The following is a 20,195-nucleotide window of genomic DNA, read 5'->3' as shown; positions in this document are numbered from 1 at the left end:
ACATCGAGGGGAGGACAAAGTGGCAGGGAGGAATAGAAAAGAAACCTTTTCCCATGAAACCATTCTAAATCCCGTCCTTTGTTAAATGACTCTGCTTCTAGAACAATGTTCTTACCACTAGCGATAGACATACGGGTTGGTGGATGCAGTCCTCCCTTCCTAACGCATTTCTCAAGCAGGACGAAATTTTCAGCTTCAATGGTATTGTCAGGAGGATTCAGTGAGGTTGCGGTCAAATACCTTTTCGCTTGTTGGAAAATTCAACAGCTAGCTCGACTGGTTTGTAATTTTCTTACACCATCGTCTTCATTGTGATGACTGAGGTGGGAGGTAGACCAAGAGGAGCACCGAGGACGAGGCTCAAAATGGGAGAGTGGCAATGGAATACTTTGTTTTTAACTCTTCGTTTTGGTTAAGCCTTTTAACCTGACCATACCACTGGCCCTTTTCAGCCTATCGGTATGTTGATTGTACATATTCCTTCCTCCCATTATGGCCTCTTTCGTCTTTGGGAAGTCTTGATTTGTAACATAGCATTCCAAGTGCAGACCACTAGATCATTGGGAAGATTTTTCCATTCCAGGTAATTATGCAGCATTTTAAGCGTGTTTATAAAGAAAAATAGTAGAATTACTCTTCCAAGTATATGATCTCTTATGAAAGAGGAAAGGGAAGAGCATTTTAGGGTGTTTTTTTCTCGTCCTTCGCAAAAGCTCCCCACCACTTAAAATCCATTATTTTTTGATTCGCCATAACCACTGAGACCCATATGTACCAATTTAATAGGCCTCCCTATCGGTGGTTTATTGTTGCACCAGGGGGGCATTGCCCTTTCTCCAAACGTCATGGTCAAAAATCCATCTTTTTGCCACCAAGGGAATAGGAAGTGATACAGAGGATGCTACAGTAGCCATTATGATCTGCTTGAGAAGTGAAAGATAGCAGTGAATAACTCCTAAGAGATCTATCTGGTAATCGCCTATTGTCTAATATTGGCAACATCAGATGTTTCTAAGGTGGGAAGAAGTAGCAAAAACTGGTAGTCTTGTTTGCATCTCTTAATGTATGTGGGTGGGACCCACTTGCTTCTTAACTTCCATGACTTCCCATTTCCAATTGGTTTAGCTGCAAAAGAATTATTTATTCACTCAAACATCACTAAACGTTAATTTTAGATACGACAGTCTTTAATTGGTTTCATCAATAGCGACAGAAATCGAGAAATTCCCTGAAGGAGATGCATTCATGAGTGAGATTATCCCGAGTTCCAGGTAAAAGGTGAGACCAGTTGTTTATGGGAAATTCTTCTTCTTTAAATGTGATGCAACAAGGGCGATAAAAGGCCTCGACCGCTGCCTCGACTGGAGAGCCAATTTGAACTCGGTTTCCGAAGCAGGTGAGCTGGAATTGCATCCAGTGCGCTTAACTAACCTCTAATGGGGGCAAAGAAAACATGAAACCACCAGAGGATGCAAGGGAAAGATACTGTGGTAGTAAACTGACCAGTTTACTGTGATGTGCTTAAACAATCGCATGTATTTTATGGATTCCTACAAGTTACAATAAGTCGGCGCAGCGAAATAAACCATTTTCAATCCTGGCATTTGATATTAAAGAACCTCATTTGTGTATGCTGTCAAAATTCTGCCTGTCAAATTAACATAACTGATACAGCATGAAGAAGATTTATGTGTCATCCAAAGCACTTGGTATCCAAAAGGCAACTGACGTAAATTACTTGCTTAAAATTGCATAATCTGTATAAACTGCTGTAGTTTACTTAGGACTTCTATTACTAACAAAATAAATAAGGCGCTTTTACTCAAGCTAATCAGCCTCTGAAATCAAATGTGGCGTTAGAACTTTAAGAAGGGTTAAGACCAAGAGGGCTCATTAATATCCCTAAAAGGCGATTAGTTTAAGACTCGCTTAACACGGAATGCGGGTGGCCGTCTTCCATTAAAATTAGTCTACCTCCAAAATTGCGCTTCGGCTGTTAAAATTTACAAGGGAAATCAAAGGTTATGCCCACAGGTGTTATTGAGTTAGGCATCTCAATGGAAATTTCACCATTGGGATCCTTATATTTTGCAAGAAATGCTGGGGAAACATGGTGCAATCGAAGTCTAATCTACCTGTAATACTTTGGCTGATGTTTTAACTCTCGGTTTTGGTTACACAGGCACTGAAGGCTCCATTAACTGTACTTCCATTAAGTGACATGACCTCTAAGCCAACCTGACAGCCCCTCAGCCCTTCTCTAAGTTTGGAATACACATTCTGCCCTAGTATTGTGTCTTCCTTCGTCTTTGGAAAAAGCTTGGAGCGGAAAACGAACACAATTCCCATTCCTTAACCCTAAACCTTACAGTGGAGGAAGAAGGGCATATGCTGGGGATGGGACGACCTTTAACAAATGGGTTGAAAGTCCCTTCTATCTTTGGCAACTACTCACTAGTACCGTGGTCTGCAGGAATTCTATCAACAACCGAAGCTTTACAATCCGTGGCCATGAACCACGAAGCCGTCTACAATACCAATATGAAGATGTCAAGTAAGTAGACACATGACACCTCCACCTCCCCACTAGATGGATAGAACCCAGAGAGGTGGATATGACTGGACATCACTAAAGTGAGACCAGCAAAGCAAGGAGGAACAGACACGAATCCTTATTTTTAAATGATATTTTAAACCCGATCCTTTATTAGGTGGCTGCTTTTAGACCTGTCTTTCTACGACTGTTGATGGACATAGAGATGACCGCAAACAGGGTGGAACTCTAGATTCAGTGAAATTGTTAAGAGAGACCAGTGACTTTTCAGTCAGATGTCTTCTCAGTCGCACGCAAAGTCGATGTCTGGGGCGGTTGGTTAATGGATGTTTTTTTTTAAACCGCTAACCGCATTATAATGCTCACGCCGGAGGTTGATTAAGAGGAGCGACGGAGACGAAGCCAAAAGGAAGGGGTGGGGGGCAAGTAATGCTTTGTTTACTTGCTTAACTCCTCGTTTGGGTTTTGCCGGCATTTATGTCTCCACCATTATACCACCACTGCACGGTGTTGCCTGCTGGTCAATGCCAGTAGTCCCTCATTCCAACCCTTCCGTAATGCATATTTGCTCGAGTATTACGTCTCCTTTCTTCGTCGGGAAAGTGCCTGGAAGCTTCAAGGCGAAATTGTATTCTCATATGCTCTCCACATCCAATTAGAAGTTTGAGTCACAAAACTATCCCCATCAATTAATGCACAAGCCAATTTTAATTTCACTCTATGATGTGTTTTGTCAAATTCGCTAAAAGTGTCATTTCTATCAAAATGCTCAAAAGCCACTGTTAAATTGAGCGGTCATAAGATTTAGTTTCACTACTTTTTCATATTGTTGTTCAACAGAGCTAATTTGCACTGTAAATAATTTCTGAACACCAAAATTACTTTGCTAAATAAGAGCTGTTTTACAATGACCTCCTACTCGACTTACACCACATCTTGACCAAATTCTTTACTCAAATGTGACACTTTTGATTGCTGAAACCCTACAGTGCCAAATTAATTTCCTTTTTAAGGATATACTTGGTACAATTATGTAGGTTAAACCACTCAATATGTTCATTCCCATTATCCTTTCGGGAGACAGTTTTCGTCCACTCAGGCAGTGAATAAATGGACGAAAACACTTGTCTGTTGAGCGTGTCTAGTTCTGACATTATCCTTAATTCCCTTGCATTTAATGTTATGAACTTCTCTTTGGTGCTCCGTCTAAACCTTCCAGCTGCTAACACATAAATTCTCCATGAAAACGAATGGGGAAATATGAGCCTTGCTTTTGACCAATCCGGTAAAGCCGACTAATGAATTGCAGCATTAGAGAGCATTAGCATGATTTTGTTCTTATTTAAGGAAAACAATGCAGTCGTTTGGTATTGGTATTACTTTATAAAAGGGGTTTAGCCAAAAGTGACAACCAATGTCCGCCGACTGGGTAGTCTTAAATGATGGCTGGCCAAACAATGAACGAACTCTTACACACTTGTGCCTGTAGTATTTTGATTATTTGTTCAACTCTTCGTCTTGGTTTTAAGTGAGCTTAAAGCTCCACCTCTGCACTTCCGCTTGACAGTGTAACCTCCGGGTCTTCTCTATGCCCAGGTATCGCGCCCTATTTCGTCTACAGGGAAGTCTTGGTGGGCCACATAGGTGTAATACTATAGTGGCCTATCCCTCGGTATTGGTGAGACGCCACTTTTGTACTTTGAATTAGCCCTCTTGTACCTTGCTGTGTGGGCTAGCCTTCGGGCCATGCCAGTAGCCCAAACACCTTCTCTGTGCTGAATACATGTACATTGTGTCTTCTTTCGTCTTCAGGGAAGTCTCAAGACGCTACATAGATTGTATGGTGCACCAAACCAGTTTATTTAATCGTATGCTCAATTATGACCCTTAAATCATTTACTTGTTTATTTAAAGGCACTACTGAATCCACGAGTCCTTTTGTCCATTCCTAGACCAGAAATTTACCTAATGCAGCACGTGTGTAAGTGTTTGTTGGCAAAAATGTATGAATTCCGCCTGTTCTTGCCAATCAGCTTTTTTTGTCCAGATGAGTTTGTTTGATCTTGAGCTAGAAATGAGGCCTCTTCATGGAGTATTTTAATTCCTACTACTGCGTGTAACGCGTTGGACGCATAATATATCATGTGAAGATTGGTTAAATACATAAATTATTTAAGAAGAATATCGGATGTAAAACACGCCAATAAAAGGTGGATTTCTAATTTCTACGACAGAGGATCCTCACCTGTTTTTGGACTCAATAGGTACCATGTTTCTTGACTGTCCCAAAAGTAGAAAACACCTTACTTATCATTTCCAAAAATCTTAGTTTTAGAGAAGTATGAGGAACGACTATTTCCGATTGAGCACAAGAGTTACTCAGGATTGGTCATGCCAGAAAATAAACCGCATTTTGGAAATTCTTTGAGTGCTCAGTTGAGTTTTGCTTTAAGAAATCGCTATGCATAAAGTATGTCAATTTTATATTAACCCGCAGTTTCTGTCAGGACTATTTGGTGCTGCGTCACGGTCCTACAATTGCGATCATCACCTCGTCAGTCGTCATTCAAAAACTTTGGATAGGTATTCAGGTGAGGTATTCAGCAGAACCTATGCAATGCGTTTACGTGACGTGGGGTCAGATTGCATTCGTCTTAAGGCTAAGCTGGTAGCATGATTTCCTAAAAAGGACATAAACACTGCAAAATTCCCATGCTTCATAGTGCAAGATGACTTCCTCTAGCTGCACTTCACTATTTAGGGGAATGGACCCCGTAATGGGAGCTAAAACGACAAGAATACGATGTTAATAGCGCTGATAATCCAAAATTGGATAGAAACAGATGGTCAAGTGGAATGATACTAGCTACGGAGTAAAGGGAATTTCTCAGTCCACAGATTTGATTTATTTGTGGGGAAAAGGGGCGACACTGGACTAGAAATGCTTCCTTTGATTTAATTTATTTGACCGGACGTTTGACTTACACAACTTTCCTGGAACTCTAGATTAAAACGTCTTAATGTACACAATCGTGTGTGCATATCTTCCTACTATCAGTCGCTAAGATCAATTTGTAAAAAAATAATTTACAGCTTGTTTGGGTTTAAATAGACTTTTTGCCCCTTAACTAATACACGACTTCCGTTTTCTGTAACTAGATCGTTTCTTCGTTTTACTGGACAAAAAAACTCGGTCTTTAATTAAAAGTCAGCGTTAACCAATTAAAGCTATCGTACGTAGATGCACTAACCTTACGTGATGTCTGGATCATGTCTGATTTGGATTAGAGTTCTCGCTCTCCCTGTAATATTTTTATCTTACACAGCAATAATTGCATCTTCTTGTCACACATATTTCAACATTTCGATTCGATGCGGAACATGGGATAAATATCACAGTGTAAAACGGTCGTACTTAAATATTTTCAGATTTAAGTTTCCATCATCTGGAAGAGATGTATTAAGCATGGCAAATCAGTTACAACTTTATAAAAAGAGCTACCCGTGGCACATTGACCTGCTTTGCGTATCTGTCTTGCATATCTGTATAAGCAGGCATTTGCCATTCCTGGGTCTTTTTTCATGGTGAGAGCTCAGTGACGTCATCATCTGCTTTAGAATCTACTGGCCGGAGCTCTTTACGGCACGGCGAAGGGCCTAGTCATCACTTGTATCATGACTGGCGTCGGGGCTACGGCTTGTTACATCCTCAGTTCGTATTTTTGTAAACCACTGCTTCACCTGCTGCTTTCAAAACAAATAGACCAACTCAGCAAAGTGGTAACTTCACCAACAGTAGTATCGATGCTGATTTAGGTCAGATGCAACAAGAACCGCCCGTTCTTTTACCTCCTTGGATGCAGATTATTTCCCGTATCGCCAAACTGGTTACTGAATGTTCTGAGCCCAATTGTCGGTATTCCCTGCCACATATTTTTCCCAACTATCCTGCTAGGTAAGAAGAGTCGGGTTCCACGTATTCACCTCTATTTTAGGTCTTCTACCGTACAATCTCATAACAGTTCAAGCCGGGACTCTCCTATCCCAAATCGACCCAGAAAAATCAATTAAGGAGAATACGTTACCCCTCTCAGGTGTTGCTATCATTATGATAATCACTGGCTTCTTCATTCCAAAGATTCGCAAATATGTCATCTCAGGGCCAAAAGAAAAACACCATTAGTTTCTTTGTTGTTATATATCTTAAACAAAAAAGATACATGATAAGTACAATGTTTAGTATTTGGCCTTCCGTAAAATCCCCGGGCGCCAATTCGTTGGATGTGTTTCTTCGGTCTAGAAAATCGAAAATCCAGAATAAAATTTCACAGAATTGCGATAACAGGGCGAAAAAGCGGGCACCTACAGCGGTCTCGTCCTCCTTGTATACTTTAATCGTTTTGTCGGCTTCAGCGGTGACCAGACGGGAGCCGCTGCGATCGAAAGCCAGTGCGAAAATGCCCGCCTCAGAATTTATGCTACCCGGTTGGGCGATAGAACTCAGCTTCTGAAAGTTGTATCCCGAGCGCCAGTCCCAGAAGTACATGCTACCGTTGTCGCCTGGGATTCGCACCAAATACAAAACTGGTGTGAGTCCTGTGAATTTCCTTTGTGCAGTGCAAGGTATTTTGGGTGCCAATTAGTCTGAATTTCGATGGCGCTTATTTTAAGAAATTCTAAGATACATCTGGCTGACAAGTGAATGTATCTAGCGCAGCGATGTTATCAACTCCTCCGCAATTAATGCAGATTTTGTAAAAATAATGTGAATTGATGGAAAACCACCTTGAAGCAGTTACAACCACGTTACGGTATCGAAACAAAATTAAGTCAAGATTACCTTACCTCCACTAACAACAACACCGTCCATGTTGATGGCTAGTGCATTTACGAGGGCCTTGTGGCCTGATAGGTTCTGCAAGAACGTTCCGTTCGGCAGCTTCCATTGCTTAATGTTGTCGGGTGAGGCAGATATGAATGCGTTTCTGAAAAAAAAACATCGTTTTCAGACTAAAGAAAAAATAACTCAACAGCGGCACATTCAGCCGGAATTGAAGAAGTGGTCACGATTAAGGAACAAACTATGACAGGGTTTATCGACTTTGACAACATCAAGAACGGTGCACTGGGGGTAGTAAGTGTTTAACCAATAACGGGTGAGCCGTATGTTTGTCAAAAACGGAGGTATAAATAAGTGCCATAGCTAAATGAAGCAAAAAAACAGACAAGAAAAGACGGCGCGTAGTGGCAATCGGAGAAAGCCATAGGAAGGAAGGTAACAAGTACATAATCGTGAAAAGGGATTAGTTTTCTTTGCATATTCCACCAAAACAGGAAATAAATATTTCAGAATAAGAATGTAAAACATCAGTGACATTTTTATCAGATTTTAAGCAGACAAATGAAGAAAATGGAGCCATGAAAACTAGGATTTTATCTCCATCACCAAAGTAATCAACACATGAAAAAAGTGGGCAATCAGTCTGCTTTCTCTTGCTTTGAAAGGTCACCTCAATATGCTGACTGGTACAATTGAGCTTCCCACTATCACATCACGCAGTGACAAGGTGAGTGAACGAGTCCATGCCTAGGGCAAGTGCTGCATGCCAGATGCAATGAAGCTCACTATAACGTTTTTTAACGTAAATCATTGATAGATTATCGTTGGCCTCATAATAACGATGTCACAATGGTATCACTATGGTTCTTCCCAAAAGCTAAGTGTACACAAGCTTACAGATTATGTTAGCTAATTACGGTAATCTAAGCTCGGTCTGTAACATATCTGAGCGCTCCGGTATGCAGAGCACGTTCTACTCAGCATTTGAGTATTTGCAAACTTTACCTACGGTAATCATAGTGATACACATCTACAATAGGCTCCATCTGCATAACCACCAAACCATTCAATTGCAGAAATAATGAGAGGGTGACGTACTGAGTCGGATGAATGGCAAGAGAGCGGACACTCTTCTTATGGTTTGTAAGACAAACCATGGTCTTGCCAGCAGCCAAATCCCACAGACGAATGGTAGCATCGTGCGAAGCCGTGATAACCTGTGGGTCGGACTCTTGGCAACGTACTGAGGAAACCGTGTTCGAATGGCCACTCAGCGTGTGGATATTAACCTTTGAAAGCCCAAATTGTCCAAACACTACAGGCATGTCTAATTGAGGCAAGAGGAATAGGCGAAAAACCTACTTTGGTTCGCATATCCCACACCCGGGCAGTGGCGTCCCTACCGCAAGTGACTAGAACATCGAGTGTAGGATGCAGGTCGATATCGTAGACAGCTGACATGTGACCGTGGTAGTGTCGAATGACCTTGTTCTGCTCAAGGTCCCAACACTTAACCGTCTTGTCTTCACCACAAGAAAAGAGATAGGGTTGGCGAGGGCTAATAACAACCCCACGAACTGCACTAATATGACCTGTGAGGGTGAGCTTGAGGTAGCCGCTAGCAAAATCCCAAATCTACAGAAAAATTATTTCCTTCAGAGTTTGATAAACCTTAATCATCCGATCCGCAGCCCCAGTAGCGAAGAATTCGTTCGTTGAATCAAAAGCGATGCAACGGACCCAACCTGAATGGCCACTAATAACACGCGAAAGTTTCCATGGAGGATGCCAAGTTGGTTTTGGCATGGTTGGAGCTTTCTTGGGCAGTAGTAACTTGTCGGTGCCGACTTGGACTAATTGAGTATCAGCCTGTGACAAATCACTAATAACGGGTAAAAGTCTGACAAATGCTCCTACCTTAAGTCATCCGGTTTTTCGACGGGAATGATTTCATTTGACGTGGCCGTAGCGGGAAGACCTAACAGAATAAATGTAAGGAGAGAAAGTAACTACTCTGCTGTGGCTTTTGATAAATAACAGGTTCCAGTGGCTTATTCAAGATGGAACCATACTGATCTCGACGCTTTACGGCCACTTTTATTTTATGACTTAAAAAAGAAAGTTATGGATTTGAAGTAAATACCTTTCTTCATCAATCTCTGGTAGCCGAACTTGATCGGCCTCAAACATGTCATGTGTACGTTTGAGAGACCGAAAAACTAGGGTATGGACTGAATGGCGTTGAACAGGCTAGGAGCATTATGAAGTAAGTGAACTACCTCAAACATTTTGTACAATGAGACGAAAATTTATGGTACGAGCCTGCCGACGGCGATTGGACGGCCCTGATGCTCTAAAGCATGCCTTTGCCAATCAATAATTTAAACAAATACGTCTACTAAATATTTGAGATAGTAATGCAAGATATGAGAACTGACAAAAGTTAATGCAACCTTGATTAGCATTTAGCATTTTAGGCTTCTGATACAGGCACCTGAAGATTTATTAATAATCAAAGTGGGTACATAATAATTTCAGCCCACTGTTTTCTCTGCTGCCGTTTTTTGAAGCGGACTTATTATCCACTCACAAGGGAGGTAGGAGAACATAGACGTGATTGGAAAGTCACATTGCCAAAAGATGCTTAATTATACGGGCACTTTATGACTTTCAGTTTGTACTTTCTCTCTGTGTAATGGCCTTCGGGCCATCCCAATGGACTTTTAGCCTTTCTTCACATAATTTACATAGTTCCTTTACCTTACTATGGGATATAACAGCTTTAGAGAAAACCCATTGTGTTATCAAATATATAATTAATGTAGTCCATAAAGCTTGCGTTTTGGGAATCGGTTGTTCAAGTATCTCTGCTTGCCATACCTTTGAATTGACGACCACGACACAGCAACGAGTGTTTAAGTCCGTGAATGGTTGCAATTGATTCGCTGCACTATGATGCTAGTGGAAAATTAATTTTCTCTAGATCCATAGTGACGGATTAATTTTACAAGCCCTGATTCTAATTTAGTAAAAAGTTGTTGAATTATAGGGAATTGGACTGCAGCGAATCATAAAAGACACTTAGGTTGGCCTACTGAAAGCAATCTCGTGCTATTATCGACTGGATCAGGTGTTCTGAAATTTTTGACGTTTTTTCACTTCTTGGTAGTGACATGGAAACTACACATGCTCTAGCGGATTCTGAGGAGGAAGTTATTTTCAATCCTTTTGAAGCCTACCTTAATATTGGTCGACATCTTGTTTGCAGAAAGGACTTCAAACGTGCCCTATTTTATTTAGATAAGGTGCGTTGTATTATTTATTACTATTATCTACTTAGTAGAAGCAAATGGGGTGACTCATTTATTTCCTTTAAGTCAGTTGACCTGCTATTACTATCAGCTATCACTACCTTTATTTCCACTGCTCATTCACCACGCCGTGGATTGCGCTACTCGTTATCACCTAACGACCACTCGAAACCACTTTTAATTGTTTTCATATTTCATGCAAAAATATTTCACTTGTTTGAATTTGTGGACGATATGTTAGGTCTGATACTTTCTCTGGCCGCTTTATGATCCAAGCATTTAATATATGACTTTTTGGTGCTTTTCTACTCCAATAATTGAACGAGCAGCTATTCAAAGCGCAAAAAAAGCACACTCTTTGCTTTTTAACGTTTCTGTTATTGAAATGAGGGGAGACAGTAAGGATCGGCCTTTTTAAAAGTAGGAAATTTGACACGGGATAAATAAATTATTCACAATTATGCTATTTACCGGCCCGAACCTAGTTGAACATCCCTTGTCGTGTGCTTTTTGCCACCTTTGAAAGGGGTATGATAACGCGCCGAATTATTACACCACTTTTCGACTTTCGCCCAACTTGGATGCAAAAAACGCCATTAGGATAAACACTGGAGCGTACTTTACGTGAATATCACCTTTAGTAAAATCTGGACCGACTATTGCATACCTTCCATTCAGTTCTTTAATGCGTCTTCACAAAAATGCCTTTTAAGTTTACCCGCAGCATAAATTTCAAAATAGTATGAGTGCTTACAGTACATTTCATCTCATTTAAAACTTCTGAAGACCAGAACAACTTTATTTTAGTGCGCTGCAATCATGACAGCGCAGAAGGAGATGGCGTGCTGCGTTGGCCTCATGTGTACCAGTATCTGTCACATTGCGTGATGCTCTCTCTCTCCCTCCCTCACTCTGATTCACGACTTCGCAGCTTAGCTTATTCAGATGGGCGCATTTATCAGTCGCCTCGTCTCTTTTGTTCACGAATGAGGACGAGGAGAAGCAGTCTACGCCCTCCCCTCCCCACCCTACCCCATTCCCTCCTGCTATCCCTATTCCCTTACAAAAAACGCAAGTTGCGAAGGCGTAATATGTGGCGGTGGTGGTGGTCACGCGTGGATTCCACTGCTCGGCTAATAGTTTAGCGCGTGCGTCCTCGTTCACGCCCAACTCAAGCGGTCTATGTAGAAATGACCCGGCCAGGCCATCTCAAAGTCCGCGAGGGTACAGATTTCACTACATGGTTGAGCGATTGAGGTGGAGGCGGCTGCAGTCCATGGTCAGTCAGTGCTGGTGGGGAGTGCGCTGACGCCTTTTTTGCGCTTTTCAAGCAAAATACTACCGATACGTTCAACTTCCACCGAAAGTAATGGTTGAAGTACAGTTGATTTTTTTAACGAAGTGAGGACGATTCATTCGGTCGGGTTCGGTACCGAAGTTTAAGTTTAAGAGGAAATTAATGTAGCTAAGTCTAGTTAAAATGACATTTTAAATGGATGGAATTAATGCCGTACCGATAGTTTATATGATTAGCCGTAGTTACTCAAAAAATGAGGCTTTATTGCGCCTTTCGGACAATGAGATCATGTCTAGGGGCATGATAATTATACTTGCCGGAGTCATGGACGCGTTCTCCCACGGAAGCGTGAGATTAATGGGTGAGCTAATTTGTCAATCTATCCAAACTAATCAATCATCTGTCGACAGGTTGACTCCTGACAGCTTCAACATTCTCTCACCCTTCCCGGGACTCATTAAATGATATAGCTACGTGCCCAAATGAATTCTGTGCTACTTTTTTCTCAATACAGGCTCAAGGAATTGAACCTAAAAACGTGGAATGTTTATTAATGCGCGCCACCTGCCACCTCTTCCTCACAAATAACGACGAGACCATCGAGTTAGCCAAGGCTGCACATGAGATAACCAAACGCAATCCCCACGTGAGTTTCAAACAACACCTTTCAGGGGGAACAACAGATTAGGTGGGCGATTCATGTTCATATTTCCCCTCAGGCGATTCTCCTAATTGCAGAGGGCTACTACAGAAAAGGTGACTTCGAAATGGCCCTGAAGTATTTTATCAACGGCAAGAGGATGAGATCCTCCATTGAGGCTTTCACTTCTGGTGTTCACAAATGCGAACAAGCAATTAAAAACAATTGTGGAAGTAGGGTAATAGTGACCCCACAGCCTCCGTTCTAGATGACGTTGATCCAAAACTCTGGCCAGAGATGGATCTCACTGACTACTATAGCTACGCCTTCCCAGTGAGTTAACTTGTGAACTTCTAGATATTTGGCCCAGTTCTGCTATATCGCCTTTTTTAATCACGTAGTTTATTTTATGGAGTGTAGCATTTGGCGATGAAAGTGGCGAGTGATCTAATATGTGATAATCAGTAATGGTCTGGAGGATAAGTGGATGCATTAAGAAATCTTAATTCTTTGATATAATGAGCAATTACCTGGATCAGATATATAAAGGGATAATAAAGCCAGCATAAGTCCTATGCTCTCATTCCTCAAGGAGGCACTATTAAAGAACAAAGACTATTCCGCTTTTTCATTTTTTTTATCGAAAACTGCAAAAATTGAGGCGTAAATTTGGCAGAAATGTTTCATTGATTGGTTGACAGCAAGAAAAGCTTCCCTTTTTTATATTTAGACTTATTTCATACAAAAACTATTCATTTTCGAACATAGAGGGAGGCAACTGTTTAACGCAAGAATGTAGCTGCCTTTTAATAGCACAATAAAGTAAAACAGGACAGGAGGAAATCCGGGTTCAAAATTGAACCTAAAAGGGTAATGTAATGAAAATCGACCATAGCCGCGTGGCTGATTGATGGTAGATATAGAGAAGCGGTCTAAAAAGTCCCATTCAGGGTGTAACTGTAGTGCTCAGAGTCTCGCCTGAAGACGAAAGACGTCATAATACTTGGGCAAAATACATATTGTCGACGTACAAAAGGACTGGGGTCGGGGAGTCACTAGCATGCTCCAGAGGCCATGATGCCCAGTGGAAGCACTGTAGCTGGCACTTAAGTACTTGGTGCTGCGATTAATTAACCTCCCGTGTTGGCCATCGCAACGTAGTCGGTGCTGTAAAGAAAACGCTCACGAACTAACCGCCCCAGTCATCGGATTTGTTTACCGCCGAGACGATATCTGAATGCAACGTCACTGGATCTGGAGTTGTATCTTGTATGACAACTGTAAGGAGGTGACGGGGAGTGCTCTTGACATCGCACGTATCCATCTCTAGTTGTTAGAACACTGGCCTAAAAGCAGAGTCATCTAATAGGGAACGAGGCTTAAAATACTTTTATGATGATGAGGCCTTGCGACTGTTTCTTCTTGCAACTTTAGTGCTGCACAGCCATATATTTGTTTGGGTTCAATCCGACTGGTAGAGAGATGCATGAGACATCACGTATTCGCCTAATTGACATCTTCACTGCGATACTGTAGACAGCTTCGTAACGAACTTCGCAGACGGTTCACTGTCATGACTAGTGTCTCTTGCTTCAGCTATTGTTAGCATTCCTGCAGAAAGCGGGACTGGGGTAACTGTCCATGGTAAACATTATTTTCAACCCATGCCTTAGGGGTCGTTACAGATTCTCCTATCCGTTGCATGTTAAGGTTCAGCAATTACTAATAGAAATCAAGGCAGTTGTCCTTTATAATCGGATTTGCCTTCGGCTGCCGCCAATTTAGCGTCCCGAGTCTCGTTAAGGACGCAAGAAGCTGGCGGCGTAGAGAGGGGAAGGCGGACCTGCTAACATGGTCGGGAGGTCCTGCCGCTCAGCGGAAGTACAAAGGTGGAGCCTTAACTGCTGAGAAACAAAAACGAAGAATTAAACAAACAGCCAAAGTATTGCATGGCGAAGTATCCAACCTACTAATTGCAAAATTTCTACAACTGAATGCGAACTGTAGGAATAAATCGCCTTGGAATCTCGTCTTTTAGTCGTTTGCTAAGAGAAACTCCGCCTTACTGTTTCGTTCACAATATTACACATTCCTTTTAAATTATACGACATTTAAATACTGCTACTACCAATTACCAGATCGGACTTCTAAAAGACCTCTTACTGAAAGGGTTGCCGCAAATACTACTTTTAAAAGCTTAAGTAGATCTATATCCCCAATGCAACAACTTTTGCTGTTTGTTGGACCACAAAATTCCACATTTTAATCGGTAAACTAGTGTGCTCCAAACATTGACGAATTTAAAAAATCGAAAATCTTTTACTCTAGAGGAAAAGGATGAAAGTACTGCTGACCAATGATGTATTTACTTATTTTGTTCATCATTTTTTTAAAACCCGTAGTAATACCCCCTGATCGGGTCTTGCTCCATTAATTTGTGAAGCATCCGAAAAAGTACGGTGTATCTTGTAATAAAGAAACCATAACTAATAACACCGTTTCTTCACAGCCCAAAAATACTTCCAACAGCTTCACACTTGACGCCAGGAAGGCGACAGTTGGTGAGAAGGACACGGCTGACAAGAAGTCGACTGAGAAGTGGCCAGAGATGATGCCTGCGGAGACACTACGCAAAGTCTTCGGCAAAAAGTACTCCGAGTATCTCTACATTCATGAGATGTATCGTGTTGAAGGTAGGCAACTCTCTTCCGCATGATACTAGATTTTGGACGTTGTTTATTTACTGTTTGGCGTTTTGGCTACACATGGTGATTCCAAAGGGCTATTTCTCCCATTCAGCATGTTTACTGCTGGATTCCGCCTGAATTTTACACGATTATCACCGTATCATAGTTACTTTGAGATTCAGTACTGTGTTTGGTACCAAATAGCTCATTCAATAAACCCGTTTTTGGGGCACCGTTAATTTACTACATCTGACTCGATTAGAATACAATGGAACGCTAAATCTTTATGCTTCAGTAGAGGCCAAAAAGTTAAATTCCCCAGGACCTGGAGATCACACATTGTCTACACACGCCAACATTACCAGCAGCAACAGAAGTAAGCAAGTGGCAAGAGGCATGGTAGGGAGGATCTACCGAGAGTGTTGCCGTAAAAGTTAATCTTCTCTCATTGAAAACGCAAACAACCATTACAAGCGGTGACTCAGACATTAATGATGCTATCGGTGTAAATTAAAAATTATTTGGAGCACGGAAACATTAGTCTCTCACCCCTGAGTTTCGAGTCACTAATGTAGGAATGCACGGGAGGTACAATTTTATTGCTATTCGGGAGAAAAATATGTCACACCCCTATGGGGGGCTCTATATGTAGGCTTCGTTTACCGTCCATTCAAAAGAATCGATGTCTCATGCTCCCTCCTTGGGAGAAGTCAAATGCTGCCCCTTGATTCCTGTCTTCCCTTGAAAAAAATCTTTGGAAAAGAAGGTGGTAGCCAAAAGAAAACCCTTAGTCATAAGCCTTGAGAATCGTGCAAAATTTTGTTGGAAAAAGGACATTTCTGGGAAGCCTCGTGATATGAGTAATGGCATAGTTTCCCCGTGTACTATACCCTCGTCCCTTCACGTAAACACCGGCCGCCGTTATAAGAAGAGAGGACAAGAAGGGGAGAGGGAGAGAATGTGAGGGGAAAATGACCGAGCCTCGCACTTAGGGTGAGTTGATCGTCTGTGCAATGAAGCAGCCTCGAGCCGAGTTATATCTTCAAAGGCCGCGCAGCCAGAACAGCTGACGGGCGATGAGTGACGTGTTCCAGTTCACCCTCACACGCAAAATGGAGATGCCTCGTGCTTCAAAGTGGTCACTGCCACCATTAGAATGCGATGGTGACAGAAAACACATTGTTCTGGTTGAAGTCATGTACCGCAGTTGTACTTGTTAGATGTACCACAAAAAAATACGGAGGTTGTCAGAGCGGTCGTGGTGGCGACAGTGACTTATTTTCCCTTGCATTGCAACACCATGATAAATTATCCCCCAGTGTACATCCCTCTCAATCGGTGGTTACACTCTTCTAATAGTAGCTGGTCAGGATATACAGACATTTCAGAAAGCAATCCCCTTCGTTAAGGAACCATCGAAGTGTTGGACAAAAAGTGGTTAACTTTCTTTGTTTCATCTTAGGTAAACGCGCCGAGTTTCTGAAGCACATGGAAATGCCTCACCTAGGTAAGTTAACGTTTCTGGTAAAAACTTGATAAATATTTGTGAGTCTTGTTTAAATCGTCTTTTGAAAGATAGCTAGACCACCCCACCAACGGGCCAAGGAGGAATGGAATAGTTTTTGGAATTAAAGCATGACTACGTTTAGACAGGGGGGATGGGGAGGAAGAGGAGGTTGGAGGGTGGTGGAATAGCCGACATCGAGTAATACGACCGCAGAAACCATATGGCGGTGTTTTATCATGCTTCTAGCCTAGCTGACTTGTCACACTTCGTTTTGCCATCAAAGACATTCTCTGTCTCATCCTCCTCCACCCCTCCCTGTCTTGTTAAATATTAATACCGACCGGAACACTGACGGGAAGAATGCTTGCGTGTGTGTGTTTGTGTGTAATCTGCTTGCTGTAAGCGCTTGAGCTTGTCACTAACCGACTGGCCGACTAACCGGCAGACGAGATTTATTCCTCCATATGTTGACTAAACGACTTCCTTCTAACCAAGACGTAGTCTATCGTACGGAACCACGCGTTAATGCGAGTCGGAGGGGAATACTTACCATGGAGTTAATTGGATTCTTTATAAGACAAACTAGGTTTTATCCCACTCACTACCCCAGGCTGGATTTTAGCTTAACCTTAAACTGCTTGGGTGAAGAGCAGCATCGCAATGCTATTGTCAGGCAGGGTCATCTTGAGTATGGTCTATATACCACGAATCTCTAAGTCTTCCGGTAATCATGGCATAATTCCTCTAGAAGTGGTGGAATTTAGGAGACTTTCTTACTCTGTTTTGCCGTTGTGACTGCGAAACCTTCGAAAGTGGGGAAGACCTTGATTTACTGCTTTGACGTGGAGCGCGACAAGATAGGTTGCTGACGCCTCGTGAGGGAGAGGAATGCCTCCTTTCAGTTTAAAGCTGGACTTTCGTATCCTTTTAACGAGCAAGGGTGCCCATAAAGAGGTACCGGCATGACACTTAAGCAGCTGATTCAGAGGTCTATTTTAGTGCTTTTTAATTAACCTTACCATAAAAAAGGCGTATCTCTGAGCATGATAAGGTATTTGCGAGTTATTATAGCCACCTTTTCTAGCAAACACCTTTGACCTGCACATCTACTGTATCTGAGGAAATAAGTATGGCAGGCGAGTACATTGGAGTAATCCTTAGGGGTTAATCTCATTACTACGCAGCAGTTGGCTCCTCTCCCCCTCGCTCCCCCCCTCTCTTCCCCTATTCTCCCTTGGGTAACCATCAGCTCACTTACTCTATTGTTTATTCATTCTTTGTTTTCAATGAAAACAAAAAGATTTCCCGATTGCAAGCTTTTAGTTACCTGTCATCGGTGAATTCGCCAAAATGCTAGTCCAACACAGGGCAGTAAATTGCTTTTTGAAGGTAAAAAGACATTACCAGACTAAGGAAAACTATTCGATACAGGAGCTATAAGAATCAGGAGAAAACTGAAAGTTTCACCCCCTCATCCTCCCCCTTTTGGTGCAATTATGTCGTAAAGCAGAGCAGCGATGCGTAAATAAGATTTTCACTCGCCTCTCTCTGCTCTGGAGATTTCCTTTATCCCCTTTTTTATTGGGAGCTCTAATCCTTTTTACAATTCAGTTGGATGAAATTGAGTTATGCATTTATACGACAAGAGGTGATAAGGCTGCTATGAGTTAGTGGACTTAAGTTGGATTTAGAGTGGTGTGAATCAACACTTTCGCTTTCAGCGTCACATATACGTGATAGCTCAACTTTCGCAAGTTTTTGCTATGCATGGAACAATAAAACACTTTATCTGCGGTACTCGGTGTTCCTCTGAGTCCCTGGGAGTGGGAACATTAACTATGACTAAATATGACAAATATAATGACGTGAAAAGGCTAGGAATGCATTTCAATTTACCCACTTGATTAGCAAAAAGGCTTTATTCACTAAAGGGTGTAGTGAGAATAGGAAATATAAGCAGTTTCAATCTTTACGAATGAATTTCTGAGTGATGTTTTGCAGTATTCCTTAAGGTGGTCTTCCCCAAGATGTCGGCTCCAAATTTATTTATGGTCTGGTGAGTTACAGATTACGGTGCTTTTGAAGGCATTGCTTTCCTTAAGCAAAATACCTCTTGAGCCCTAAACCTATAGCAAAAGACTAAAAATGCAAAGAAATTTTGATTTAAGAACAAGTTTGAAAGTCTGTTATATAAATGAGGGTTTTTGGATGTCGCCAGTTTCCTCCTATTTTGCCTGGATTCCCTTAGGCTCAGGGGCACCGAGACGAAAGGACTCAGGTTTATTTCTTCCACATGAGAAAAGAAACATTCGTAATCCTTGGCGGGAATTCCGATTTACCGTTATCAATGGCATCCTTGTTAAACGGCGTGGAAGGCAATTAGTTTGTTTTAGATAGCCAAGACTATATCATATGATCCAATGACTGATCCTGACATTTGAGAATCTTCATTTGCCTACCATCGCCAAAGTTAACAAAGTGGCAAATGGATGAATTCCTGTTGATTTGGGATTCAAATTCTATTGAGTTGAGGCTCCCATTGCCTCTAGAAGTCAAGCTGAGAGCCAGAATTCAAATTTTACTTGATCCTCAACTTAACGCCTGATCCGTAGTCCTAACATCTAACTTGGCTGACTGTTCTTTTATCATCTGTGGTCAGTAGCATTCTTTCCACCTTAACAATAAGAAATTTCCCTCAAAGTTTTTTAAACTTCTTAACTTTAGGCGATCACAAAGTGACCTTAAAAATTGTATAATCCCGCTTAAATTAAAAACACTAAAATCTGAACAATTGAATAGTTTACTACATCTAGCTGATGTTGACAGTGTAATTGTTATAAATTATTGTGAATTTTAAAAGAGATTATTCCTTTTAGCACTATCACTTCTTATCGTCCCTTCCCCGTCAGTGTGACCTGCCAGTCCCCTCATTAATTTCAAGTGCACTCTTGTAATAAAAGTCGGCATTTAAGAGAGAGAGAGAGCGAATTACAAGCATAAATCATGGAAATATTTCTTAAGTGTATATGACATGTGCGTTTGCTGCTGCACGACTGCATCCTAATACCTTGTGTAAATAATGACGTGACCGATGCGTTGGGTGAAATATGTAACAGTCCGAGTCTTTTCTGAAGGCGAGGGAAGTCTTGATATCAGGGCAGAAAATGTAGTAGCGACGTACAGATGGACTAAGGAGATGCTGGCTACATAGCCATCTGATCCTCATAAGTGACGTCCTCGGCTCTCCTCTTGGTCATTCTCTTACGCCAGCCACACTTACGAACCGACCGCGCCAGGCATCAAACCCACCTATAACTAAGAAGGCATTTGACAGCACCGCCACTGATCCCTTTTATCAA

At 41.8% G+C, this 20,195-nt stretch overlaps 2 protein-coding genes across 2 annotated transcripts; one reads left to right on the top strand and one right to left on the bottom strand. All coding sequences in view use genetic code 11, as the record gives it.

Moving 5' to 3' along the window:
• Positions 1-6,790: 6,790 nt before the first annotated feature.
• On the bottom strand, positions 6,791-9,584 carry EGR_05861 (Pleiotropic regulator; the record flags this gene model as incomplete). The annotated part of the gene is made up of 9 exons (XM_024495110.1): positions 6,791-6,850; positions 6,921-7,114; positions 7,400-7,539; positions 8,493-8,683; positions 8,757-9,029; positions 9,066-9,276; positions 9,312-9,372; positions 9,408-9,502; positions 9,538-9,584. The coding sequence occupies 9 exons, from the start codon at positions 9,582-9,584 to the stop codon at positions 6,791-6,793; spliced, it is 1,272 nt and encodes a 423-aa protein (XP_024350456.1).
• A 983-nt stretch (positions 9,585-10,567) lies between these two features.
• On the top strand, positions 10,568-15,358 carry EGR_05860 (Tetratricopeptide repeat protein 25; the record flags this gene model as incomplete). The annotated part of the gene is made up of 5 exons (XM_024495109.1): positions 10,568-10,699; positions 12,517-12,648; positions 12,722-12,875; positions 12,911-12,975; positions 15,152-15,358. The coding sequence occupies 5 exons, from the start codon at positions 10,568-10,570 to the stop codon at positions 15,356-15,358; spliced, it is 690 nt and encodes a 229-aa protein (XP_024350455.1).
• Positions 15,359-20,195: the final 4,837 nt, after the last annotated feature.

This window comes from Echinococcus granulosus (genome assembly GCF_000524195.1).
Source record: "Echinococcus granulosus chromosome Unknown EG_S00047, whole genome shotgun sequence".
In the NCBI taxonomy this organism is placed as follows: Eukaryota; Metazoa; Platyhelminthes; class Cestoda; order Cyclophyllidea; family Taeniidae; genus Echinococcus; species Echinococcus granulosus.
Note: the sequence above shows the minus strand (reverse complement) of the source record. Positions and strands in the feature narration are given on the sequence as shown.